Source organism: Dendropsophus ebraccatus, chromosome 12 (assembly GCF_027789765.1).
Source record: "Dendropsophus ebraccatus isolate aDenEbr1 chromosome 12, aDenEbr1.pat, whole genome shotgun sequence".
NCBI lineage: Eukaryota > Metazoa > Chordata > Amphibia > Anura > Hylidae > Dendropsophus > Dendropsophus ebraccatus.
In genome coordinates, this window is record NC_091465.1 from 89,076,361 (window position 1) to 89,104,155 (window position 27,795).

Consider the following 27,795-nt stretch of genomic DNA (forward strand, 5'->3'; position numbering starts at 1 on the left):
GTGAAGTCTCTTCTTCCTTCTCCAGTCATGGAAATCAAGCGTCATCATCCAGAGGCTGAGAACCTGCCCTGATGGATTCCTGCTCACAGCTGAGGGTTTGTTACAATGTGTCCAGACAGGTAAGGACAAAGCACAAACCCTGTTCGCTTCTGTTTGTTACAATGTATCAGTCTGGGGTTCTGGCCGGGTATCATTGTGGGAATGTTATTATTCACTGACAGCAAGAAGAGAGCCTGAACATTGTCAGAATTAATAACGACCCCCACCCCCGCTACTGGGAGACACCCGCCTCTACTGGGAGACACCCGCCTCTACTGGGAGACACCCGCCTCTACTGAGAGACTCCCGCCTCTACTGAGAGACTCCCGCCTCTACTGAGAGACACCCGCCTCTACTGAGAGACACCCTCCTCTACTGAGAGACACCCGCCTCTACTGGGAGACACCCGCCTCTACTGAGAGACACCCGCCTCTACTGGGAGACACCCGCCTCTACTGGGGCAGCCGCTGCGGCTGATGTAATGGCTGGAATCAGGGAAGTTACATAATATTATATTACAGTCTCATCTTATCTGGTATCACACGTCTGCCGCTCGCTGCCAATAAATCTGTCATCTGCAGTGTAGGAAGTAATCCTCCCATCATCATCATCATCATCATCATCACTGTGTGCACCCCCACTTATATCTGCAGTGTAGGAAGTAATCCTCCCATCATCATCATCATCATCATCACTGTGTGCACCCCCACTTATATCTGCAGTGTAGGAAGTAATCCCCCCATCATCATCATCATCATCACTGTGTGCACCCCCACTTATATCTGCAGTGTAGGAAGTAATCCTCCCATCATCATCATCATCATCATCACTGTGTGCACCCCCACTTATATCTGCAGTGTAGGAAGTAATCCCCCCATCATCATCATCATCATCACTGTGTGCACCCCCACTTATATCTGCAGTGTAGGAAGTAATCCCCCCATCATCATCATCATCATCATCATCACTGTGTGCACCCCCACTTATATCTGCAGTGTAGGAAGTAATCCCATCATCATCATCATCATCATCATCATCACTGTGTGCACCCCCACTTATATCTGCAGTGTAGGAAGTAATCCCATCATCATCATCATCATCATCATCACTGTGTGCACCCCCACTTATATCTGCAGTGTAGGAAGTAATCCCATCATCATCATCATCATCACTGTGTGCACCCCCACTTATATCTGCAGTGTAGGAAGTAATCCCCCCATCATCATCATCATCATCATCACTGTGTGCACCCCCCACTTATATCTGCAGTGTAGGAAGTAATCCCCCCCATCATCATCATCATCATCATCATCATCATCATCACTGTGTGCACCCCCACTTATATCTGCAGTGTAGGAAGTAATCCTCCCATCATCATCATCATCATCACCATCACTGTGTGCATCATCTGTAATAATGTATCAGGATGCAGGAGCGATGCTCTGAGGCTGACTTTCTCTATGATTTACACTGCAGCTCTGCTCCATCATCCAGTATATAATCATTGATCCCTACAGGAGGCTGATATAGTGTGACGTCCTCCCTGCTCCGCACTGCAGCTCTGCTATATACATATACATGGAGGCTGAGGGGGATCAGTAATACAGGATCAGCTCCGCTAGGTGTAGACCCCAGAACTGCAGTAGTATATACCAGAGGAGTATAAAGCCTCAGAGGCTGCTGGGTAATTCTTCTGATACTATAACACGGTAATCCGTCACCTGGATGGAGATAACGCCATTACCCGGCAGCAGAACCTGAAAATGGGAAATGTATGTGAGGGGCCGAGGATGTGCGACCGGAGGAAGAGGAGGAGGAACGTCCGCTGGAAGGGACCGAGAAGGTGCGACCGGAGGAAGAGGAGGAGGAACGTCCGCTGGAAGGGACCGAGAAGGTGCGACCGGAGGAAGAGGAGGAGGAACGTCCGCTGGAAGGGACCGAGAAGGTGCGACCGGAGGAAGAGGAGGAGGAACGTCCGCTGGAAGGGACCGAGAAGGTGCGACCGGAGGAAGAGGAGGAACGTCCGCTGGAAGGGACCGAGAAGGTGCGACCGGAGGAAGAGGAGGAGGAACGTCCGCTGGAAGGGACCGAGAAGGTGCGACCGGAGGAAGAGGAGGAACGTCCGCTGGAAGGGACCGAGAAGGTGTGACCGGAGGAAGAGGAGGAGGAACGTCCGCTGGAAGGGGCCGAGAAGGTGTGACCGGAGGAAGAGGAGGAGGAACGTCCGCTGGAAGGGGCCGAGAAGGTGTGACCGGAGGAAGAGGAGGAGGAACGTCCGCTGGAAGGGGCCGAGAAGGTGCGACCGGAGGAAGAGGAGGAGGAACGTCCGCTGGAAGGGGCCGAGAAGGTGCGACCGGAGGAAGAGGAGGAGGAACGTCCGCTGGCAGGGACCGAGAAGGTGCGACCGGAGGAAGAGGAGGAGGAACGTCCGCTGGAAGGGACCGAGAAGGTGCGACCGGAGGAAGAGGAGGAGGAACGTCCGCTGGAAGGGGCCGAGGATGTGCGACCGGAGGAAGAGGAGGAGGAACGTCCGCTGGCAGGGACCGAGAAGGTGCGACCGGAGGAAGAGGAGGAGGAACGTCCGCTGGAAGGGACCGAGAAGGTGCGACCGGAGGAAGAGGAGGAGGAACGTCCGCTGGAAGGGACCGAGAAGGTGTTACCGGAGGAAGAGGAGGAGGAACGTCCGCTGGAAGGGACCGAGAAGGTGCGACCGGAGGAAGAGGAGGAGGAACGTCCGCTGGAAGGGACCGAGAAGGTGCGACCGGAGGAAGAGGAGGAGGAACGTCCGCTGGAAGGGACCGAGAAGGTGCGACCGGAGGAAGAGGAGGAACGTCCGCTGGAAGGGACCGAGAAGGTGCGACCGGAGGAAGAGGAGGAGGAACATCCGCTGGAAGGGGCCGAGAAGGTGCGACCGGAGGAAGAGGAGGAGGAACGTCCGCTGGAAGGGACCGAGAAGGTGCGACCAGAGGAAGAGGAGGAACGTCCGCTGGAAGGGGCCGAGAAGGTGCGACCGGAGGAAGAGGAGGAGGAACGTCCGCTGGAAGGGGCCGAGAAGGTGCGACCGGAGGAAGAGGAGGAGGAACGTCCGCTGGAAGGGGCCCAGAAGGTGCGACCGGAGGAGGAGGAACGTCCGCTGAAAGGGACCGAGAAGGTGCGACCGGAGGAAGAGGAGGAGGAACGTCCGCTGGAAGGGGCCGAGAAGGTGCGACCGGAGGAAGAGGAGGAGGAACGTCCGCTGGAAGGGGCCGAGGAGGTGCGACCGGAGGAAGAGGAGGAGGAACGTCCGCTGGAAGGGGCCGAGAAGGTGCGACCGGAGGAAGAGGAGGAGGAACGTCCACTGGAAGGGGCCCAGAAGGTGCGACCGGAGGAAGAGGAGGAGGAACGTCCGCTGGAAGGGAACGAGAAGGTGTGACCGGAGGAAAAGGAGGAGGAACGTCCGCTGGAAGGGGCCGAGAAGGTGCGACCGGAGGAAGAGGAGAAGGAACGTCCACTGGAAGGGGCCAAGAAGGTGGGACCGGAGGAAGAGGAGGAGGAACGTCCGCTGGAAGGGACCGAGAAGGTGCGACCGGAGGAAGAGGAGGAGGAACATCCCCTGGAAGGGGCCCAGAAGGTGCGACCTGAGGAAGAGGAGGAGGAACGTCCGCTGGAAGGGACCGAGAAGGTGCGACCGGAGGAAGAGGAACGTCCGCTGGTAGGGGCCGAGAAGGTGCGACCGGAGGAAGAGGAGGAGGAACGTCCGCTGGAAGGGACCGAGAAGGTGCGACCGGAGGAAGAGGAGGAGGAACGTCCGCTGGAAGGGACCGAGAAGGTGCGACCGGAGGAAGAGGAGGAGGAACGTCCGCTGGAAGGGACCGAGAAGGTGCGACCAGAGGAAGAGGAGGAACGTCCGCTGGAAGGGGCCGAGAAGGTGCGACCGGAGGAAGAGGAGGAGGAACGTCCGCTGGAAGGGGCCGAGAAGGTGCGACCGGAGGAAGAGGAGGAGGAACGTCCGCTGGAAGGGGCCCAGAAGGTGCGACCGGAGGAGGAGGAACGTCCGCTGAAAGGGACCGAGAAGGTGCGACCGGAGGAAGAGGAGGAGGAACGTCCGCTGGAAGGGGCCGAGAAGGTGCGACCGGAGGAAGAGGAGGAGGAACGTCCGCTGGAAGGGGCCGAGGAGGTGCGAACGGAGGAAGAGGAGGAGGAACGTCCGCTGGAAGGGGCCGAGAAGGTGCGACCGGAGGAAGAGGAGGAGGAACGTCCACTGGAAGGGGCCCAGAAGGTGCGACCGGAGGAAGAGGAGGAGGAACGTCCGCTGGAAGGGACCGAGAAGGTGTGACCGGAGGAAAAGGAGGAGGAACGTCCGCTGGAAGGGACCGAGAAGGTGTGACTGGAGGAAGAGGAGGAACGTCCGCTGGAAGGGGCCGAGAAGGTGCGACCGGAGGAAGAGGAGGAGGAACGTCCACTGGAAGGGGCCAAGAAGGTGGGACCGGAGGAAGAGGAGGAGGAACGTCCGCTGGAAGGGGCCGAGAAGGTGCGACCGGAGGAAGAGGAGGAGGAACGTCCGCTGGAAGGGGCCGAGAAGGTGCGACCGGAGGAAGAGGAGGAGGAACGTCCACTGGAAGGGGCCAAGAAGGTGCGACCGGAGGAAGAGGAGGAGGAACGTCCGCTGGAAGGGACCGAGAAGGTGCGACCGGAGGAAGAGGAGGAGGAACGTCCGCTGGAAGGGACCGAGAAGGTGCGACCGGAGGAAGAGGAGGAGGAACGTCCCCTGGAAGGGGCCCAGAAGGTGCGACCTGAGGAAGAGGAGGAGGAACGTCCGCTGGAAGGGACCGAGAAGGTGCGACCGGAGGAAGAGGAACGTCCGCTGGTAGGGGCCGAGAAGGTGCGACCGGAGGAAGAGGGGGAGGAACGTCCGCTGGAAGGGGCCGAGAAGTTGCGACCAGAGGAAGAGGAGGAGGAGGAGGAACGTCCGCTGGAAGGAGCCGAGAAGGTGCGACCGGAGGAAGAGGAGGAACGTCCGCTGGAAGGGGCCTAGAAGGTGCGACCGGAGGAAGAGGAGGAGGAACATCCACTGGAAGGGGCCGAGAAGGTGCGACCGGAGGAAGAGGAGGAGGAACGTCCGCTGGAAGGGGCCCAGAAGGTGCGACCGGAGGAAGAGGAGGAGGAACGTCCACTGGAAGGGGCCAAGAAGGTGCGACCGGAGGAAGAGGAGGAGGAACGTCCGCTGGAAGGGGCCGAGTAGGTGCGACCGGAGGAAGAACGTCCACTGGAAGGGGCCGAGGAGGTGCGACCGGAGGAAGAGGAGGAGGAACGTCCACTGGAAGGGGCCAAGAAGGTGCGACCGGAGGAAGAGGAGGAGGAACGTCCGCTGGAAGGGACCGAGAAGGTGCGACCGGAGGAAGAGGAGGAGGAACGTCCGCTGGAAGGGACCGAGAAGGTGCGACCGGAGGAAGAGGAGGAGGAACGTCCCCTGGAAGGGGCCCAGAAGGTGCGACCTGAGGAAGAGGAGGCGGAACGTCCGCTGGAAGGGACCGAGAAGGTGCGACCGGAGGAAGAGGAACGTCCGCTGGTAGGGGCCGAGAAGGTGCGACCGGAGGAAGAGGGGAGGAACGTCCGCTGGAAGGGGCCGAGAAGTTGCGACCAGAGGAAGAGGAGGAGGAGGAGGAACGTCCGCTGGAAGGAGCCGAGAAGGTGCGACCGGAGGAAGAGGAGGAACGTCCGCTGGAAGGGGCCTAGAAGGTGCGACCGGAGGAAGAGGAGGAGGAACATCCACTGGAAGGGGCCGAGAAGGTGCGACCGGAGGAAGAGGAGGAGGAACGTCCGCTGGAAGGGGCCCAGAAGGTGCGACCGGAGGAAGAGGAGGAGGAACGTCCACTGGAAGGGGCCAAGAAGGTGCGACCGGAGGAAGAGGAGGAAGAACGTCCGCTGGAAGGGGCCGAGTAGGTGCGACCGGAGGAAGAACGTCCACTGGAAGGGGCCGAGGAGGTGCGACCGGAGGAAGAGGAGGAGGAACGTCCGCTGGAAGGGGCCGAGAAGGTGCGACCGGAGGAAAAGGAAGAGGAACGTCCGCTGGAAGGGGCCGAGAAGGTGCGACCGGAGGAAGAGGAGGAGGAACGTCCGCTAGAAGGGGCCGAGAAGGTGCGACCGGAGGAAGAGGAGGAGGAACGTCCGCTGGAAGGGGCCGAGAAGGTGCGACCGGAGGAAGAGGAGGAGGAACGTCCGCTGGAAGGGGCCGAGAAGGTGCGACCGGAGGAAGATGTCCCCCAGATCTTACAACGCCGTCCAGTCTGAACAATACTGACACAGTCTACCTGCACCGATACATTGTATCCATCCTGTGTAGATGACAGGTTTGTTACAATGTATCGGTGCAGGGAGGATGTAACAAACTATCAGGGCTGGAAGGAGATTTGTGCTTCTCATGTATCTAGCTCAGAGATTGGATACATTGTAACAAACCTTCAGCTGTGTGCAGGATTGTCAGCAGATGATATGAGCCCCATTACTTGCCCCTTACTTCCTGGCAGGGCCCTCTGCTGACATTCCTCTTTATCCTGGATCCCATCTCTGGGGCAGACTGTACGCCGCAGACAGTCGCTCCGGGGGAGCCGCGCCTTGCTGATAACCGTCACATCCACCACGCCCAGGCGCCCGGGACAGGAGTTTCGCTGCAGGATCAATCCCGGCCCCTCCCTCTCCGAACATTCACAACAACAACAACAGATTAACATAAATTATGGCGCAAAAGGCGGAGACGAGACGAGGATGTGCACCGAAACAAAGTCATTACGGCTCATGAATAATGGAGGAAGATGGGACAAGGTCATCAGGGAGGGAACGGCCAAAACCGGACAACTGAGAGACTGATCTAACAATCCAGCCAACTGGGCGCCATGTAATGTACAGAGGAGACGGGTCCTCCGGGGGTCTGGGGGCTCTCATAGAGTCTCTGTATAATGGGGGCCCCTATGGGGAGTAACTAAATTTCATGGTTTCCTATAGATATATATGATCCCGCTATCACTATCATTGTGCCCTCTATGACGTCCATCTGTCCTAACAATATGGATAAGGATCCACGCTGGGCTACTTTGGCTGTGATCCTGGTTGGCGGCCATAAATTGTGCTGCAGGGTACGGGGGGCTTCACAGTCACCAGAAATCTGCTCGGCATCAAATCCTTACAACTATTGGGTCGCAGTTACTGCCTATAGGGGGTCCAACTTTACCCCATTCTTTTGCATTAGCATTTGCATTCTCACCGCTGACAGGTTCCTAATTGTATCCTATAGATGTATACACTGATATATTGTAACAGATGTCTGCTGTGTGGGGATCCATCCTCACTGATAAGTATGGGTTTTACATTCAGTAATTGAGAAAAAGCAGATGACCTGGATCTGGGGGGTCCTCTTTCTCTTCTTCCTTCCCTTTCCTTCTTCCTTCTCTTCCTCCTTCCCTTCACTTCTTCCTTCCTTTCTTCCTTCCTTCCCTTCTCTTCCTTCCCTTTTTCCTCCCCTTCCCCTTTTCCTTCCCTTCTCTTCTTCCGTCCCTTTTCCTTCCCTTCTCTTCTTCTTTCCCTTCTTTTTCTTTTCTTCTTTCCCTTTCCTTCTTCCTCTTCTTCCTTCCTTCCCTTCCTCTTCCTTTTTGCTTCTTCTTTCCCTTTCCTTCTTCCTTCACTTCCTCCTTCCCTTCTCTTCACTTCTTCATTCCCTTCGCTTCTTCCCTCCCTCCCTCCCCCTTTCTTCCCTTCCTTGCTTTCCCCCTTTCTTCCCACCTCATTTCCTTCCCTTCCCTTCTTTATTTCCTACTTTCTTCCCTTTCCTTTTTCCTTCCTTTTTCTTCCCTTCTCTTCTTCCTTCCCTTCTTTTTTTCTCTTCCTCCTTCCCTTCTCATCCTCTTTCCTTCTTCTTCTTCCTTTCCTTCTTTCTTCCCTTTGCTTCTTCCTCTTCTTCCTTCCCTTCCTCCTCCTCATGCCTTCTTCCTTCCCTTTCCTTCTTCCTCTTCTTCCTTCCCTTCCTCCTCCTCATGCCTTCTTCCTTCCCTTTCCTTCTTCCTCTTCTTCCTTCCCTCCCTCCTCCTCATGCCTTCTTCCTTCCCTTCCTCCTTCCCTTCCCTTCTTCCTTTCCTTCTTCCTTCCCTTCCCTCCTCAATTTCCTTCGCTTCTTCCTTCCCTTCTCTTTCATCCCTTCTCTTCTTCCTCGCTTTCTCTCTTCCTTCCCTTCTTTTTCCTTCCCTTCCCCTTCCTTCCTATCTCTTCTTCCTTGCTTTCCCTCTTCATTCCCCTCCCTTCTTTCTTCCCTTCTCTTCATTTCCTTCTTCCTTCCCTTCTCTTCTTCCTTCTCTCTCCCGTCCCTTCCCTTCTCTTCTTCCTTCCCTTCCCTTCTTCCTTCCCTTCCCTTCTTCCCTTCTTCCTTCCCTTCCCTTCTTCCTTCCCTTCTTTCTTTCTTCCTTTTCTTCTCTTCTCCCTTCCCTCTTCTCTTCTCCCTTCCCTCTTCTCTTTTTCCTTCCCTTCCCCTTTCTTCCATTCTCTTCTTCCTTCCCTTCTTCCTTCACCTTCCTTCCCTTCTCTTCTTCCTTCCCTTCTTTCTTCCTTTTCTTCCCTTCTCCCTTCCCTTCTTTCTTCTCTTCTCCCTTAACTTCTTTCTTCTTTTTTTCCTTCCCTTCCCCCTTTCTTCCATTCTCTTCTTCCTTCCCTTCCCCCTTTCTTCCCTTCTCTTCTTCCTTCCTTTCTTTCTTCCTTTCCCTCTTCCTCCCCCTTTCTTCCATTCTCTTCTTCCTTCCCTTCTTTCTTCCTTCCCTTCTTTCTTCCTTTCCTTCCCCCTTCCTTCCTGTTTGTAATAAAATGTAACAAAGGAGAAAGATGGCGGAGCATGTGTACATGTAAGTGTCTGGGGTTGGGAACCACTGAAGAGACAATGTCAATGATTGTGTCACTCCAACAAGTGGCGTCTGTTCATCACAGACAGCACAACGTCCCCCGGGACAATGAGACCATTCAGAGCCCCCGGTAATCTGGCCTGGGTGGGTATATTATAGAGAGGGCAGAGAAAATAATGGAGCGCTGCGCCCTGATGAATAACGGCCTTCATTCTGGTAATCTGCGACCCGGCTCCCTGAATACAGCGACATGGATATACAGCAGGGACAGGCAGTCAGTCTCTATAACAGATAATCATGGAGACATTGCTGTCAGTGAATGGAAACTTAGGGACATGTACATGGGTGGTCTGCACTGCTGGGGAGGGGAAGCACACAGTCTACTGAGCGGAGGCTGCGGATAAAAGGAGAATGTTCCCCTCCTCCACAGTACAAACATGACATCACCTGGGAAAGTCAGAAGAAGAAAAGTGTTTACTGAGCGGACGATGAAGATAAAGCTGGAAGCCGCCATAGTCCAAATGTCCCTGGCGCAAAGTCGCTATTCAAGGTCATTCGGGTGTTGTATGTATCTAAGCACTAACTGCTATAATACTGCCCCCTATGTACAACTGCTATAATACTGCCCCCTATGTACAACTGCTATAATACTGCCCCCTATGTACAGCTCCTATAATACTGCCCCCTATGTACAACTGCTATAATACTGCCCCCTATGTACAACTGCTATAATACTGCCCTTATGCACAGCTCCTATAATACTGCCCCCTATGTACAACTGCTATAATACTGCCCCCTATGTACAACTGCTATAATACTGCCCCCTATGTACAACTGCTATAATACTGCCCCCTATGTACAACTGCTATAATACTGCCCCCTATGTACAGCTCCTATAATACTGCCCCCTATGTACAACTGCTATAATACTGCCCCCTATGTACAACTGCTATAATACTGCCCCCTATGTACAACTGCTATAATACTGCCCCCTTTGTACAGCTGCTATAATACTGCCCCCTATGTACAGCTCCTATAATACTGCCCCTATGCACAGCTCCTATAATACTGCCCCCTATGTACAACTGCTATAATACTGCCCCCTATGTACAACTGCTATAATACTGCCCCCTATGTACAACTGCTATAATACTGCCCCCTATGTACAACTGCTATAATACTGCCCCCTATGTACAACTGCTATAATACTGCCCCTTAGGTGCTACTCCTATGCACAACTACAACTCCCATCATGCCACAGCTGCAGGCGCGCAGTATACAGCCTTCTCGGTGTCCCCATAGGTCGGTTCTGGTGATGAGCTGCGGAGACATCTTCCTCCGATTCTTTGTCTCCTTACAGGAAACCTCTACACAATGGACGGATCGGTTACGGAAATGTAAGTTGATCCGGGGCCCGGTGTCACATGACGGTATGGCGGTTATTCTAGTAGGGGCCCCGCGGTCTCCTCTATTGTTTCCTCCTCTGGTATGTGTGACATTATTTAACCAGCGCTGGAATGGAGACCTGATACCAGATCCACGGGACACAGAGATACAGGTATATAGATACAGGTATACAGGTATATAGATACAGGTATATAGATACGGTATACAGGTATATAGATACGGTATACAGGTATATAGATACGGTCTGGACGATGCATCACCAGAGATGAAGGACGCTGAGATTTCTATCACCATTTCTCATTGATGTATGTAAGACACAATTATGCTGTTCAGGGCGTAGCTAGGATCCATGGGGCCCCATAGCAAAAAACTGTATGGGGCCCCCCTCCCCTACACACTATACTAATATATATATATATATATATATATATATATATATATATATATACATACTCGGTGATGTGGCCAAAAAATCCTGGCCAGAATCCTGTGTGCAGCCACAACAGTGACTGGCAGAGCAGAAAGCCAATGTCTGCTTGTTCTGTCCATCCACTGTATATAACTATAACAGCCTATTAGGAGCCTCATGGTTATATACACAGGTGCAGGAACAGACTACCTTCTGCTTAACCCCTTATTTACTGCAGTGTGTAAGTGACCCAGTGTTCTCTTACATGCTGCAACACAAGAAAAGGGTTAATACAGAAGACAATTAGCTCTCTCCTTCACTACTCCTGCACAGATAACCCCTGACCTCTACAGGAGCTCAGAGAACAGAGGTCAGAGGCTATCGGAGTAGTGAGGGTGAGAACTAATTGTTAACCCTTTTTTGTGTTGCAGCATGTTGGAGAACAAAGGGTCACTTACACACTGCAGTACATAAGGGGTTAAGCAAAAGGAAACAATGGTTAGAGGACATTAGAGAGGACAGTGGTACAGTACATTAGAGGACAGTGGTACAGTACATTAGAGGGGACAGTGGTACAGTACATTAGAGAGGACAGTGGTGCAGTACATTAGAGGGGACAGTGGTACAGTACATTAGAGAGGACAGTGGTACAGTACATTAGAGAGGACAGTGGTGCAGTACATTAGAGGGTATATTGGTACAGTACATTAGAGAGGACAGTGGTGCAGTACATTAGAGGACAGTGGTACAGTACATTAGAGGACAGTGGTACAGTACATTAGGGGGGACAGTGGTACAGTACATTAGAGGACAGTGGTACAGTACATTAGGGGGGACAGTGGTACAGTATATTAGAGAGGACAGTGGTACAGTACATTAGAGAGGACAGTGGTAAAGTACATTAGAGAGGACAGTGGTGCAGTACATTAGAGGGGACAGTGGTACAGTACATTAGAGGACAGTGGTACAGTACATTAGAGGACAGTGGTACAGTACATTAGAGGGGACAGTGTTTCAGCACATTAGAGGACAGTGGTACAGTACATTAGAGGGGACAGTGGTACAGCACATTAGAGGACAGTGGTACAGTACATTAGAGAGCACAGTGGTAGAGTACATTAGAGGACAGTGGTACAGTACGTTAGAGGACAGTGGTACAGTACATTAGAGGGGACAGTGGTACAGTACATTAGAGAGGACAGTGGTACAGTACATTAGAGAGGACAGTGGTACAGTACATTAGAGGGGACAGTGGTACAGTACATTAGAGGGGACAGTGGTACAGTACATTAGAGGGACAGTGGTACGGTACATTAGAGGGGACAGTGGTACGGTACATTAGAGGGGACAGTGGTACAGTACATTAGAGAGAACAGTGGTGCAGTACATTAGAGAGGACAGTGGTGCAGAACATTAGAGAGGGCAGTGGTGCAGTGCATTAGTGAGGACAGTGGTACAGTACATTAGAGGACAGTGGTACAGTACATTAGAGGACAGTGGTGCAGTACATTAGAGAGGACAGTGGTACAGTACATTAGAGGGGACAGTGGTACAGTACATTAGAGGGGACAGTGGTACAGTACATTAGAGGGGACAGTGGTGCAGTACATTAGAGGACAGTGGTACAGAACATTAGAGGACAGTGGTACAGTACATTAGGGGGGGAAGTGGTACAGTACATTAGAGGGGACAGTGGTACAGTACATTACAGGAGACAGTGGTACAGTACATTAGAGAGGACAGTGGTACAGTACATTAGAAAGGACAATGGTACAGTACATTAGAGAGAACAGTGGTACAGTACATTAGAGGGGACAGTGGTGCAGTACATTAGAGAGGACAGTGGTACAGTACATTAGAGAGGGAAGTGGTGCAGTGCATTAGTGAGGACAGTGGTACAGTACATTAGAGGACAGTGGTACAGAACATTAGAGAGGACAGTGGTACAGTACATTAGAGAGGACAGTGGTACAGTCCATTAGAGGGGACAGTGGTACAGTACATTAGAGGTCACAGTGGTACAATACCTTAGAGAGGACAGTGGTACAGTACCTTAGAGAGGACAGTGGTACAGTACATTAGAGGAGAGTAGTACAGTACATTAGAGAGAACAGTTGTACAGTACATTAGAGAGGACAGTGGTACAGTACATTAGAGGGGACAGTGGTACAGTGCATTAGAGGACAGTGGTACAGTGCATTAGAGGGGACAGTGGTACAGTACATTAGAGGGGGACAGTGGTACAGTACATTAGAGAGGACAGTGGTACAGTACATTAGAGGGGACAGTGGTACAGTACATTAGAGAGGACAGTGGTACAGTACATTAGAGGGGACAGTGGTACAGTACATTAGAGGACAGTGGTACAGTACATTAGAGGACAGTGGTACAGTACATTAGAGGACAGTGGTACAGTCCATTAGAGGGGACAGTGGTACAGTACATTAGAGGTCACAGTGGTACAATACCTTAGAGAGGACAGTGGTACAGTACATTAGAGGAGAGTGGTACAGTACATTAGAGAGAACAGTGGTACAGTACATTAGAGGGGACAGTGGTACAGTACATTAGATGGGACAGTGGTACAGTGCATTAGAGGACAGTGGTACAGTGCATTAGAGGGGACAGTGGTACAGTACATTAGAAGGGACAGTGGTATAGTACATTAGAGAGGACAGTGGTACAGTACATTAGAGGGGACAGTGGTACAGTACATTAGAGAGGACAGTGGTACAGTACATTAGAGGGGGCAGTGGTATAGTACATTAGAGGGGACAGTGGTACAGTACATTAGAGAGGACAGTAGCGCAGTACATTAGAGAGGACAGTGGTACAGTACATTAGAGAGGACAGTGGTGCAGTACATTAGAGAGGACAGTGGTGCAGTACATTAGAGGACAGTGGTGCAGTACATTAGAGGACAGTGGTACAGTGCATTAGAGAGGACAATGTTACAGTACATTAGAGAGGACAGTGGTACAGTACATTAGAGAGGACAGTGGTGCAGTACATTAGAGGTTAGTGGTACAGTACATTAGAGGGGACAGTGGTACAGTACATTAGAGAGGACAGTGGTGCAGTACATTAGAGAGGACAGTGGTACAGTACATTAGAGAGGACAGTGGTACAGTACATTAGAGGGGACATTGGTACAGTACATTAGAGAGGACAGTGGTACAGTACATTAGAGAGGACAGTGGTGCAGTACATTAGAGGTTAGTGGTACAGTACATTAGAGGGGACAGTGGTACAGTACATTAGAGAGGACAGTGGTGCAGTACATTAGAGAGGACAGTGGTACAGTACATTAGAGAGGACAGTGGTACAGTACATTAGAGGGGACAGTGGTACAGTACATTAGAGAGGACAGTGGTACAGTACATTAGAGGGGACAGTGGTACAGTACATTAGAGGACAGTGGTACAGTACATTAGAGAGGACAGTGGTACAATACATTAGAGAGGACAGTGGTACAGTACATTAGAGGGGACAGTGGTACAGTACATTAGAGGAGAGTGGTACAGTACATTAGAGAGGACAGTGGTACAATACATTAGAGAGGACAGTGGTACAGTACATTAGAGGGGACAGTAGTACAGTACATTCGAGAGGACAGTGGTACAGTACATTAGGGAGGACAGTGGTACAGTACATTAGAGAGGACAGTGGTGCAGTACATTAGGGGGGGCAGTGGTACAGTACATTAGAGAGGACAGTGGCACAGTACATTAGAGGGGACAGTGGTACAGTACATTAGAGGACAGTGGTGCAGTACATTAGAGAGGACAATGGTGCAGTACATTAGAGGGGACAATGGTACAGTACATTAGAGGACAATGGTGCAGTACATTAGAGGGGACAGTGGTACAGTACATTAGAGAGGACAGTGGTGCAGTACATTAGAGAGGACAGTGGTACAGTACATTAGAGAGGACAGTGGTGCAGTACATTAGAGGACAGTGGTACAGTACATTAGAGGGGACAGTGGTGCAGTACATTAGAGAGGATAGTGGTACAGTACATTAGAGAGCACAGTGGTAGAGTACATTAGAGGACAGTGGTACAGTACGTTAGAGGACAGTGGTACAGTACATTAGAGGGGACAGTGGTACAGTACATTAGAGAGGACAGTGGTGCAGAACATTAGAGAGGGCAGTGGTGCAGTGCATTAGTGAGGACAGTGGTACAGTACATTAGAGGACAGTGGTACAGTACATTAGAGGACAGTGGTGCAGTACATTAGAGAGGACAGTGGTACAGTACATTAGAGGGGACAGTGGTACAGTACATTAGAGGGGACAGTGGTGCAGTACATTAGAGGGGACAGTGGTGCAGTACATTAGAGGACAGTGGTACAGAACATTAGAGGACAGTGGTACAGTACATTATCGGGGACAGTGGTACAGTACATTAGCGGAAAGTAGTACAGTACATTAGAGGACAGTGGTACAGTACATTAGGGGGGGCAGTGGTACAGTACATTAGAGGGGACAGTGGTACAGTACATTACAGGACAGTGGTACAGTACATTACAGGAGACAGTGGTACAGTACATTAGAGAGGACAGTGGTACAGTAAATTAGAGAGGACAATGGTACAGTACATTAGAGAGAACAGTGGTACAGTACATTAGAGGGGACAGTGGTGCAGTACATTAGAGAGGACAGTGGTACAGTACATTAGAGAGGGAAGTGGTGCAGTGCATTAGTGAGGACAGTGGTACAGTACATTAGAGGACAGTGGTACAGTACATTAGAGAGGACAGTGGTACAGTACATTAGAGAGGACAGTGGTACAGTCCATTAGAGGGGACAGTGGTACAGTACATTAGAGGTCACAGTGGTACAATACCTTAGAGAGGACAGTGGTACAGTATCTTAGAGAGGACAGTGGTACAGTACATTAGAGGAGAGTAGTACAGTACATTAGAGAGAACAGTTGTACAGTACATTAGAGAGGACAGTGGTACAGTACATTAGAGGGGACAGTGGTACAGTGCATTAGAGGACAGTGGTACAGTGCATTAGAGGGGACAGTGGTACAGTACATTAGAGGGGGACAGTGGTACAGTACATTAGAGAGGACAGTGGTACAGTACATTAGAGGGGACAGTGGTACAGTACATTAGAGAGGACAGTGGTACAGTACATTAGAGGGGACAGTGGTATAGTACATTAGAGGGGACAGTGGTACAGTACATTAGAGGACAGTGGTACAGTACATTAGAGGACAGTGGTACAGTACATTAGAGGACAGTGGTACAGTCCATTAGAGGGGACAGTGGTACAGTACATTAGAGGTCACAGTGGTACAATACCTTAGAGAGGACAGTGGTACAGTACATTAGAGGAGAGTGGTACAGTACATTAGAGAGAACAGTGGTACAGTACATTAGAGGGGACAGTGGTACAGTGCATTAGAGGACAGTGGTACAGTGCATTAGAGGGGACAGTGGTACAGTACATTAGAGGGGACAGTGGTACAGTACATTAGAGAGGACAGTGGTACAGTACATTAGAGGGGACAGTGGTACAGTACATTAGAGAGGACAGTGGTACAGTACATTAGAGGGGGCAGTGGTATAGTACAATAGAGGGGACAGTGGTACAGTACATTAGAGAGGACAGTAGTACAGTACATTAGAGGGGACAGTGGTACAGTACATTAGAGGGGACAGTGGTACAGTACATTAGAGAGGACAGTGGTGCAGTACATTAGAGAGGACAGTGGTACAGTACATTAGAGAGGACAGTGGTGCAGTACATTAGAGGACACTGGTACAGTACATTAGAGGACAGTGGTACAGTGCATTAGAGAGGACAATGGTACAGTACATTAGAGAGGACAGTGGTGCAGTACATTAGAGAGGACAGTGGTGCAGTACATTAGAGGTTAGTGGTACAGTACATTAGAGGTTAGTGGTACAGTACATTAGAGGGGACAGTGGTACAGTACATTAGAGAGGACAGTGGTGCAGTTCATTAGAGAGGACAGTGGTACAGTACATTAGAGAGGACAGTGGTACAGTACATTAGAGGGGACAGTGGTACAGTACATTAGAGAGGACAGTGGTACAGTACATTAGAGGGGACAGTGGTACAGTACATTAGAGGACAGTGGTACAGTACATTAGAGAGGACAGTGGTACAATACATTAGAGAGGACAGTGGTACAGTACATTAGAGGGGACAGTGGTACAGTACATTAGAGGAGAGTGGTACAGTACATTAGAGAGGACAGTGGTACAATACATTAGAGAGGACAGTGGTACAGTACATTAGAGGGGACAGTAGTACAGTACATTCGAGAGGACAGTGGTACAGTACATTAGGGAGGACAGTGGTACAGTACATTAGAGAGGACAGTGGTGCAGTACATTAGGGGGGGCAGTGGTACAGTACATTAGAGAGGACAGTGGTACAGTACATTAGAGGGGACAGTGGTACAGTACATTAGAGGACAGTGGTGCAGTACATTAGAGAGGACAATGGTGCAGTACATTAGAGGGGACAGTGGTACAGTACATTAGAGGACAATGGTGCAGTACATTAGAGGGGACAGTGGTACAGTACATTAGAGAGGACAGTGGTGCAGTACATTAGAGAGGACAGTGGTGCAGTACATTAGAGAGGACAGTGGTGCAGTACATTAGAGAGGACAGTGGTGCAGTACATTAGAGGACAGTGGTACAGTACATTAGAGGGGACAGTGGTGCAGTACATTAGAGAGGATAGTGGTACAGTACATTAGAGAGAACAGTGGCACAGTACATTAGAGGGGACAGTGGTACAGTACATTAGAGGACAGTGGTACAGTACATTAGAGGGGACAGTGGTACAGTACATTAGAGAGGACAGTGGTACAGTACATTAGAGGGGACAGTGGTACAGTACATTAGAGGACAGTGGTACAGTACATTAGAGAGGACAGTGGTACAATACATTAGAGAGGACAGTGGTACAGTACATTAGAGGGGACAGTGGTACAGTACATTAGAGGAGAGTGGTACAGTACATTAGAGAGGACAGTGGTACAATACATTAGAGAGGACAGTGGTACAGTACATTAGAGGGGACAGTAGTACAGTACATTCGAGAGGACAGTGGTACAGTACATTAGGGAGGACAGTGGTACAGTACATTAGAGAGGACAGTGGTGCAGTACATTAGGGGGGGCAGTGGTACAGTACATTAGAGAGGACAGTGGTACAGTACATTAGAGGGGACAGTGGTACAGTACATTAGAGGACAGTGGTGCAGTACATTAGAGAGGACAATGGTGCAGTACATTAGAGGGGACAGTGGTACAGTACATTAGAGGACAATGGTGCAGTACATTAGAGGGGACAGTGGTACAGTACATTAGAGAGGACAGTGGTGCAGTACATTAGAGAGGACAGTGGTGCAGTACATTAGAGAGGACAGTGGTGCAGTACATTAGAGGACAGTGGTACAGTACATTAGAGGGGACAGTGGTGCAGTACATTAGAGAGGATAGTGGTACAGTACATTAGAGAGAACAGTGGCACAGTACATTAGAGGGGACAGTGGTACAGTACATTAGAGGACAGTGGTACAGTACATTAGAGGACAGTGGTACAGTACATTAGAGGACAGTGGTACAGTACATTAGAGAGGACAGTGGTACAGTACATTAGAGAGGACAGTGGTACAGTACATTAGAGGGGACAGTGGTGCAGTACATTAGAGAGGATAGTGGTACAGTACATTAGAGAGGACAGTGGCACAGTACATTAGAGGGGACAGTGGTACAGTACATTAGAGGGGACAGTGGTACAGTACATTAGAGGACAGTGGTACAGTACAGTGGTACAGTACATTAGAGGAGAGTGGTACAGTACATTAGAGAGGACAGTGGTACAGTACATTAGAGGGGACAGTAGTACAGTACATTCGAGAGGACAGTGGTACAGTACATTAGAGAGGACAATGGTGCAGTACATTAAAGGGGACAGTGGTACAGTACATTAGAGGACAGTGGTACAGTACATTAGAGGACAGTGGTATAGTACATTAGGGAGGACAGTGGTACAGTACATTAGAGGGGACAGTGGTATGGTACATTAGGGAGGACAATGGTACAGTACATTAGAGGGGACAGTGGTACAGTACATTAGGGAGGACAGTGGTACAGTACATTAGAGAGGACAGTGGTACAGTACATTAGAGAGGACAGTGGCACAGTACATTAGAGAGGACAGTGGTACAGTACATTAGAGGGGACAGTGGTACAGTACATTAGAGAGGACAGTGGTGCAGTACATTAGAGAGTACAGTGGTACAGTACATTAGAGAGTACAGTGGTACAGTACATTAGAGGACAGTGGTGCAGTACATTAGAGAGGACAGTGGTACAGTACATTAGAGAGGACAGTGGTGCAGTACATTAGAGAGTACAGTGGTACAGTACATTAGAGAGTACAGTGGTACAGTACATTAGGGAGGACAGTGGTACAGTACATTAGAGGGGACAGTGGTACAGTACATTAGAGAGGACAGTGGTACAGTACACTAGAGGGGACAGTGGTACAGTACATTAGAGGGGACAGTGGTACAGTACATTAGAGAGGACAGTGGTACAGTACATTAGAGAGTACAGTGGTACAGTACATTAGAGGACAGTGGTACAGTACATTAGAGAGTACAGTGGTACAGTACATTAGAGGACAGTGGTGCAGTACATTAGAGAGGACAGTGGTACAGTACACTAGAGGGGACAGTGGTACAGTACATTAGAGGACAGTGGTGCAGTACATTAGAGGGGGCAGTGGCAGAGTAAAGCAGCACATTTGGGGACTCAGAGGGCACTGCTACTGGGATGAGGCAAGTGCAAGGACATGATAGGTCAACTGCTGGTCCATTACCACATCCCTTTACAACCATATCCCCACCAGGCCATGCAATGGCCATTTTGTCTGGAGCTGGTCCCTGGTGGGAAAAAAAAGTTTGAGGACTTCTGATATAGATCATTTGGGCATGGTTGTGCAGTACAGTGGCACCGTTCATTAGAAGAAAGGGCTCAGTAGGGGGCGGTGGCATCATCACATTACTGAAGAGGTTACAGGAGAACAATGAAGTGAGGTGAGGGGGCACAGTGGCACCATCCGCGCTGAGTAAAATGGCGTTCCCCGAGACAGGATGTACACAGGTGCGGGGCGGCTGATGCTATAGCTCAGGTATGAGCACCGCCCTGACACATTGTAGCCAGCAAGCTGCGCTATTAAAGGCGATTAATCACGCGGCTGGTAAATCATTACCTTAAAAGGCCCATGGACCGCAGGATGGCCCCGGGCAGCTGGCATCCATCCCGCTGCTGCCTCTGCAGCTTCTCCGAGAGCAGATCCAGAGCCACGCCATGTCCTGTGCTCCATCCCAGGAGAATGGGCTCTGGATCGGCAGCTCCTCAGTCACAGCTCCGTCCAATGTTACATCACAGGACAGTAAGGAAAGGGTTAATGCCCAGGGATCTACTCAGCGCTGAGATACAACAAACATGGCATCCTTTCCCAGATCTGAAGTGAGGGATGATGGGGGTATTACCTCCTCACCTGCCTGGGATACAGACATCAGCTCCACCTGTTACCACATGTGTCAGAACTACAACTCCCATCGTGTCCTGACAGCCTTGGGCACAGGTAGTAGACGCTAGAGCGGCCATCCCCGGCCGCGGTCACAATGTAGCCCAGGCGGTTGTCTGGCCGCAGATTCTAGAGTGACGATCAGTGAAGCTTAATGCCATTGTGCTGCAACCGTCACAGGGAACTGATCCGGGAAACCTCTAATTCTGGCAAAAAGGCTGCTATTTTCCAGCAGATTGGCCAAAAACCAGTGTGTGTGAACACGGCCTGACAGGTGAAGGCTCAGACGTCACATCAATCACTGTGTCCATCAGTAACAGGACCAGATGCAATGAGAGCGCCCCCCGGAGCCTCACACTGGGAGGGAAAACTGCCCTCATCTTCTAAGAGACAAGTCTAGGACTGTCCGGCATCTCCATACAATTTATACTAAAGTCGTCCATACCCGCCACTCATGGTGGGTTTGGCTGATGATTTGAGGTGTATTGGGCTCTCTCGACCACCCACCAACAGATGATGTCGGTGGTAATAACCACCTGACCCCTTTTTTCTGGAAGAGATAAGCCACAGAGCTCTCTGGCCATGGCTTAACCATCCGCTCCCCATAGAGAACACAGGAGTGCTGTCTAAAAGGACAACTAACCATATATCATATGTGTGAGGTAGTCACAGCCCCGCCCCCTGAATGACATCACTGATATATAATATAATGACATGTGGTCAGACATGAGATTCACACACCTTATACTACAGGAATGGCTATCATGTGTATAGAGAGGTAGTCACAGCCCCGCCCCCTGTATATCCTGTGTATAGAGAGGTAGTCACAGCCCCGCCCCCTGTATATCATGTGTATAGAGAGGTAGTCACAGCCCCGCCCATTGTATATCCTGTGTACAGAGAGGTAGTCACAGCCCCGCCCCCTGTATATCATGTGTATAGAGAGGTAGTCACAGCCCCGCCCCCTGTATATCATGTGTATAGAGAGGTAGTCACAGCCCCGCCCCCTGTATATCGTGTATAGAGAGGTAGTCACAGCCCCACCCCCTGTATATCATGTGTGTATAGAGGTAGTCACAGCCTTGCCCCCTGTATATCATGTGTGTATGTGGTGGATCACCTGTTTTGTGTTGTGGCAGCTGCGACCGGTCACTTGCTAGATGGTCCTGTGTGATGCCACTACTATGGTGGTTGCTTTGACTTTAGCAGGGACTGTCCTGTCTTGCCTCCTCTCACTACAGAAACCTGACTATGACTGACTAAGTGTGGGTCTACACTTCCTCTCCCCATGTGACTACTTCCTACAGGGTGTGTAACAGCTCCTGTGAGTGGTGGAGAAGAGAGTTGAAGAAGAAAGAAGGGGTGTAGCTAATGTCTCTTGGGCCCTGGTGCAAGAGGTCAATTTGCCCCCCCCCCCCCTACTCAACCAAGTGATGCTATTGGTATATCTCAAGACCGATATTACCAATAATACCAGCATATAGGAAATATTATCACCATAAATACATACATACATGTTACTAACCAATTCCTGTACACTGAGACCAATATTGTCATTAATACCTATATACAAGGGGCAACTATTACCACCACACCACAACCATCACCACCATATTGTTACTGACCAAATCCAGTATACTAAATCTATTAAAACACAGTACCAGATTACAAGTAACAAATATTACCGCCACATACTACCTAACACCGCCTCATACTAACACCACCGCTTCTACTGAATAATCCACTGTACACGGACCAATAACACCTCTTCCAGTCATATAGAGGCTGACCCAGCTCTACACAGGCTCGATACACCATATACATCAAAGTGCAGTTATATTTAGTGACTCACAGGGGGACGTCTTCTCTAATCAAGTTCTTACCTTAATTTTCTTCTCCATCTGTCCTGGGCTGTTATGAGAACTTCTCCAAGCCACGAATCCACAGAATCTGCCAGACAGACATATTAAGCTCCTCGCTCTGGCACCATCATCTCTCTACAAACTGCACATCTGTATTGGCCCCTTTACATGCTCATTTAGTGGGTAGCCCTGACTCTATGTGACCCCCTTATAGTATATGCCCCCTCTGTGTAGACCACTATAGTGCATGCATCCCTTTATGTATGCTCTATTGTATACGCTCGCCCCCCAGTGTAGTCCCCCGTATAGATGGCCCCCCAATGTTATCCCCCTTATAGATGGCCCCCCGTGTTGCCCCCCTTATAGATGGCCCCCCGTGTTGCCCCCCTTATAGATGGCCCCCATGTTATCCCCCTTGTAGATGGCCCCCTGTATTATCACCCTTATAATGGCCCCCATGTTATCCCCCTTATAGATGGCCCCCCATGTTATCCCCCTTATTGATGGCCCCCATGTTATCTCCCTTATAGATGCCCCCCATGTTATCCCCCCTTATAGATGGCCCCCCATGTTATCCCCCTTATTGATGGCGCCCATGTTATCCCCCTTATAGATGCCCCCCCATGTTATCCCCCCTTATAGATGGCTCCATGTTATCCCCCTTATAGATGGCCCCATGTTATCCCCTTTATAGATGGCCCCCATGTTATTCCCCTTATAGATGCCCCCCCATGTTATTCCCCTTATAGATGCCCCCCCATGTTATCCCCCCTTATTGATGGCCCCCTGTATTATCCCCCTTATAGATGGCCCCCTGTATTATCCCCCTTATAGATGGCCCCCTGTATTATCCCCCTTATAGATGGCCCCCTGTATTATCCCCCTTATAGATGGCCCCCTGTATTATCCCCCTTATAGATGGCCCCCGTGTTGTCCCCCTTATAGATGCCCCCCATGTTGCCCCCCTTATAGATGGCCCCCATGTTATCCCCCTTGTAGATGGCCCCCTGTATTATCACCCTTATAATGGCCCCCATGTTATCCCCCTTATAGATGGCCCCCCATGTTATCCCCCTTATTGATGGCCCCAATGTTATCCCCCTTATAGATGCCCCCCATGTTATCCCCCCCTTATAGATGGCCCCCCATGTTATCCCCCTTATTGATGGCGCCCATGTTATCCCCCTTATAGATGCCCCCCCATGTTATCCCCCCTTATAGATGGCTCCATGTTATCCCCCTTATAGATGGCCCCATGTTATCCCCTTTATAGATGGCCCCCCATGTTATCCCCTTATAGATGCCCCCCCCCCCCTGTTATCCCCCCTTATTGATGGCCCCCTGTATTATCCCCCTTATAGATGGCCCCCTGTATTATCCCCCTTATAGATGGCCCCCTGTATTATCCCCCTTATAGATGGCCCCCTGTATTATCCCCCTTATAGATGCCCCCAATGTTATCCCCCTTATAGATGGGCCCCTGTATTATCCCCCTTATAGATGCCCCCAATGTTATCCCCCCGTTTGTGCAAAACAGAAAAAAAACAAAACAACAACTCACCTCACAACTCACTCCCCCATCGTGGCTCTTCTCTTCTGGCCCCCGGCTGACGCACGGCTCCCGGCTCTGTCCCGTCCCCGGGAGCATACACACCAGGGAGCTCTGTGTGCGCTGGGGATGTTACTTCCGGTACAGAGGGTGCCTGTTATAGACGCTCCCTGTGCTGGAAGTACTTCCTCGGCGCACACAGAGCTCACTGGTGTGTGTGCTGCCAAGGACGGGACAGAGCCAGGAGCTGCGCGTCAGCCAGGGGGCCAGCCTCTTGTCATCGCAAGCAAATCAATGTTTGCGGTCATAAGAGGGAGTGGGAGGGGGGCAGTGTGGTGGCTAGCGGCCCGTTCGCTACACCACTGCATATATGAATACACATACTACTGACATCTAGTGGCAAAATTTATACATGAATTCATTACCACTTCACTTTGAGTTACAGGCTTTTGCAAGGGGTGTTCAGACTAGCAACACCTGTGGTGGGACACCACATATAGAGAAGCAGTCACAGCCCTGTCCCCTGTATATCCCATGTATAGAGAGGTAGTCACAGCCCCGCCCCCTGTATATCATGTGTATAGAGAGGTAGTCACAGCCCCGTCCCCTGGATATCATGTGTATAGAGAGGTAGTCACAGCCCCGCCCCCTGTATATGATGTATGTGTATAAGGAGGTAGTCACAGCCCTGCCGCCTGTATATGATTTATGTGTATAAGGAGGTAGTCACAGCCCCGCCCCCTGGATGACATCACTGATATAGTCTTTTTTTTTTCTATCTGCATATTTTAAGGTGGGCTCCACCCTTGTTGTTCCTGTAGTTGTCACTCTCTCTTTTATCTCCTGAGTTATGTTGGGATTTCTGTGATTTCTTGTAATGATAATTTCATAACTTTGTATCTCGGGGCGATATCATTGGCTGCGTCCCCTCCTTATGTAATCCGGGAGTTCACTCATAATCTAATTACTTGTAGTGTACGGAGTCATCACTGCAACCGCAAACAAACAACCATCAGCCGGGCCGAACATGTGAGGAGGAGACGCTCCCGAGACCCTGCACCGAAGGAGGAGAACTCTTCAAGTTTCCTTAAAGGGATATTCCCATGAAGTGTTCTCTGCTGGCCGCCATTACAGGTTGTCACCCAGCACTTCTTGGTTATACATTTGCTTGTTTCTGAATAACTGGGTCACTATAGTGACACCCTGGGGCAGAGCGGGAGGGAAGCCATACTGGTAGTCACCCAGATGTCCCATAAAAGAAGCCTTGGCTAAATAAAAGTTTTACCATCTTCACGTGAGGACGTCTCCGGCTCATGTTCAGATCCGCCACATATAAAAGCTGTAAACATTTCACCAACTTAGTAATTATAATGTATTTCTGCAGGTGACTCACGTCAGCATCGTGTAATTCCATCCCGGCTGAGAACAGGCGGGCGGCCATCATTGTGGGTGACACATTGGCCCCCATCACCAGGACTGCCGAATCTACAGAAAGTATTTTCCCACAGAATCAGCGCCACATCCCGTGTGATCAGACTCTCTTCTATTAGCAGGACATTTTACAGCAGGTGTTCTGTGGGATCAGACCAGATGGGCTAGCCTCCCACACACACATCATAAAGCCTTGGGCCCCCATACCTCTGTCCCTGGTCATCCATCGATTTCTGGTTGTCTTTTGACTGGTTGTCTCTGTCCCTGGTCAGCCATCGATTTCTGGTTGTCTTTTGACTTTATGCCCCTGTCCCCAGTTGTACTTCCTTGACCCTCAATGCCTCTGTCCCCGGTCGACCTTCTTTGAGCCTCCATGCCCCTGTCCTCGGTTACCCTTTGGGTCACCAAGCCCTTGTCGTTGGTTGTACTTTGGGTCTCCAAGCCCTTCTCCCCCAGTTGTCCTTTGGGCCTCCATGACCCTGTCCCCAGTTGTCCTTTGGGCCTCCATGACCCTGTCCCCAGTTGTCCTTTGGGCCTCCATGACCCTGTCCCCAGTTGTCCTTTGGGCCTCCATGCCTCTGTCCCTGGTTGTCCTTTGGGCCTCCATGCCCCTGTCCTGGTTGTCATTTGGGCTTCCTTGACCCTGTCCCCAGTTGTCCTTTGGGCCTCCTTGACTCTGTCCTCAGCTGTCCTTTTGGCCTCCATGCCCCTGTCCCTGGTTGTCCTTTGGGCCTCCATGACCCTGTCCCTGGTTGTCCTTTGGGCCTCCATGACCCTGTCCCCAGTTGTCCCTTGGGCCTCCATGACCCTGTCCCCAGTTGTCCTTTGGGTCTCCATGCCCCTGTCCCCGGTTGTCCTTTGGGTCTCCATGCCCCTGTCCTCGGTTGGCCTTTGGGCCTCCATGCCCCTGTCCCCAGTTGTCCTTTGGGTCTCCATTCCCCTGTCCTCGGTTGGCCTTTGGGCCTCCATGCCCCTGTCCCCAGTTGTCCTTTGGGTCTCCATGCTCTTGTCTCTGGTTGTCCTTTGGGCCTCCATACCCCTGTCCCCGGTTGTCCTTTGGGTCTCCATGCCCCTGTCCTCGGTTGGCCTTTGGGCCTCCATGCCCCTGTCCCCAGTTGTCCTTTGGGTCTCCATGCCCTTGTCCCTGGTTGTCCTTTGGGCCTCCATGCTCTTGTCTCTGGTTGTCCTTTGGGCCTAAATACCCCTGTCCCTGGTTGTCCTTTGGGCCTCCATGACCCTATTCCCGGTTGACCTTTGGGCCTCCATGCTCTTGTCTCTGGTTGTCCTTTGGGCCTCCATGCCCTTGTTCCTGGTTGTCCTTTGGTTCTCAATGCCCTTGTCCCCGGTTGTCCTTTGGGCCTCCATGCCCTTGTCTCTGGTTGTTCTTCTTTGGGTCTCCTTGAACCTGCTCCTGGGTTCTCCTTCTTCTGACACTTTTGGTTTCTACTGACCACTACATACTTAGAACCTCACTAGAACGGACACTCTGGAGACTACAAGGTCTACACATGACTATCCGTTCCCGGTCACAGTGGTTCATATCCTTAAGTCCGTTCATTTTCCTTCTTCCACAGTTCTGACCGGCTCCTGCCTCCTGATATATCCACCATAAGAGCTATTGTCACCAGATCATCCATAGGATTCCCCTCCCCTGACTGTTATGACTGCTCGGCGTATATACCATGTATATACAGCGTACACACATATAATAGTCTACACAGACTGGGCAGCGGTATAATGGAGAAAATTACAATGTATCAGATTTATTACCTTCATATAAGCGACGGGTTGTCCTATAATCATTGATGAGTGAACGCGGAATAGACGCGGCGAGATAATTCACTCATCATATGACGTATATAAAGTTTATCATTCTGACCTAAAATAATAGAGAGATTGTTTTATAAGTTGTATATAACTGGGTCACTGAGAGAAAGAACAACTATGGAAGAGATCTACAAGTTATACAAGCTGTATGTAATAATATACCAGAGATACCCAGGTCATTGCAGCAGGCTCTATATCACTATATACAGGAGATACCCAGGTCATAGCAGCATCCCCCATATCACTATATACAGGAGATACCCAGGTCATAGCAGCAGGCTCTATATCACTATATACAGGAGTTAAAGCAGCAGGCTCCATATCACTATATACAGGAGATACCCAGGTTATAGCAGCAGGCTCCATATCACTATATACAGGAGATACCCAGGTCATGGCAACATGCTCGATATCACTATATACAGGAGTTATAGCAGCAGGCTCCATATCACTATATACAGGAGTTATAGCAGCAGGCTCCATATCACTATATACAGTGTATACCCACGTTATAGCAGCAGGCTCCATATCACTATATACAGTGTATACCCACGTTATAGCAGCAGGCTCCATATCACTATATACAGTGTATACCCACGTTACAGCAGCAGGCTCCATATCACTATATACAGTGTATACCCAGGTTAGAGCAGCAGGCTCCATATCACTATATACAGTGTATACCCAGGTTATACCAGCAAGGCCCATATCACTATATACCCAGGTTATAGCAGCATGCTCCATATCACTATATACCCAGGTTATAGCAGCAGGCTCCATATCACTGTATACAGAACATACCCAAGTTATACCAG

General features: G+C 50.5%; 2 protein-coding genes across 2 annotated transcripts; one reads left to right on the forward strand and one right to left on the reverse strand.

The window, feature by feature from the left end:
• Positions 1-1,809: 1,809 nt before the first annotated feature.
• On the forward strand, positions 1,810-6,309 carry LOC138768850 (trichohyalin-like). The gene is made up of 8 exons (XM_069946815.1): positions 1,810-1,882; positions 2,301-2,743; positions 2,894-3,394; positions 3,464-4,348; positions 4,412-5,008; positions 5,057-5,209; positions 5,261-5,957; positions 5,993-6,309. Exons 1-8 carry the CDS (start codon positions 1,810-1,812, stop codon positions 6,307-6,309), a joined length of 3,666 nt encoding a protein of 1,221 aa, XP_069802916.1.
• A 19,063-nt stretch (positions 6,310-25,372) lies between these two features.
• LOC138768851 (S-antigen protein-like) lies at positions 25,373-26,320 on the reverse strand. Its single transcript, XM_069946816.1, has one exon. It carries the CDS (start codon positions 26,318-26,320, stop codon positions 25,373-25,375), a length of 948 nt encoding a protein of 315 aa, XP_069802917.1.
• Positions 26,321-27,795: the final 1,475 nt, after the last annotated feature.

Bases quoted from the DNA above. Each gene is read 5' to 3' on its own strand.
- LOC138768850 (XM_069946815.1), top strand. From the start codon at position 1,810: ATGTATGTGAGGGGCCGAGGATGTGCGACCGGAGGAAGAGGAGGAGGA. The intron at 2,744-2,893 runs GTGCGACCGGAG...GGGACCGAGAAG, and splicing joins CGCTGGAAGGGACCGAGAAG to GTGCGACCGGAGGAAGAGGA. The intron at 4,349-4,411 runs GTGTGACCGGAG...GTGTGACTGGAG, and splicing joins CGCTGGAAGGGACCGAGAAG to GAAGAGGAGGAACGTCCGCT.
- LOC138768851 (XM_069946816.1), bottom strand. From the start codon at position 26,320: ATGGAGGCCCAAAGGACAACCAGGGACAAGGGCATGGAGACCCAAAGG.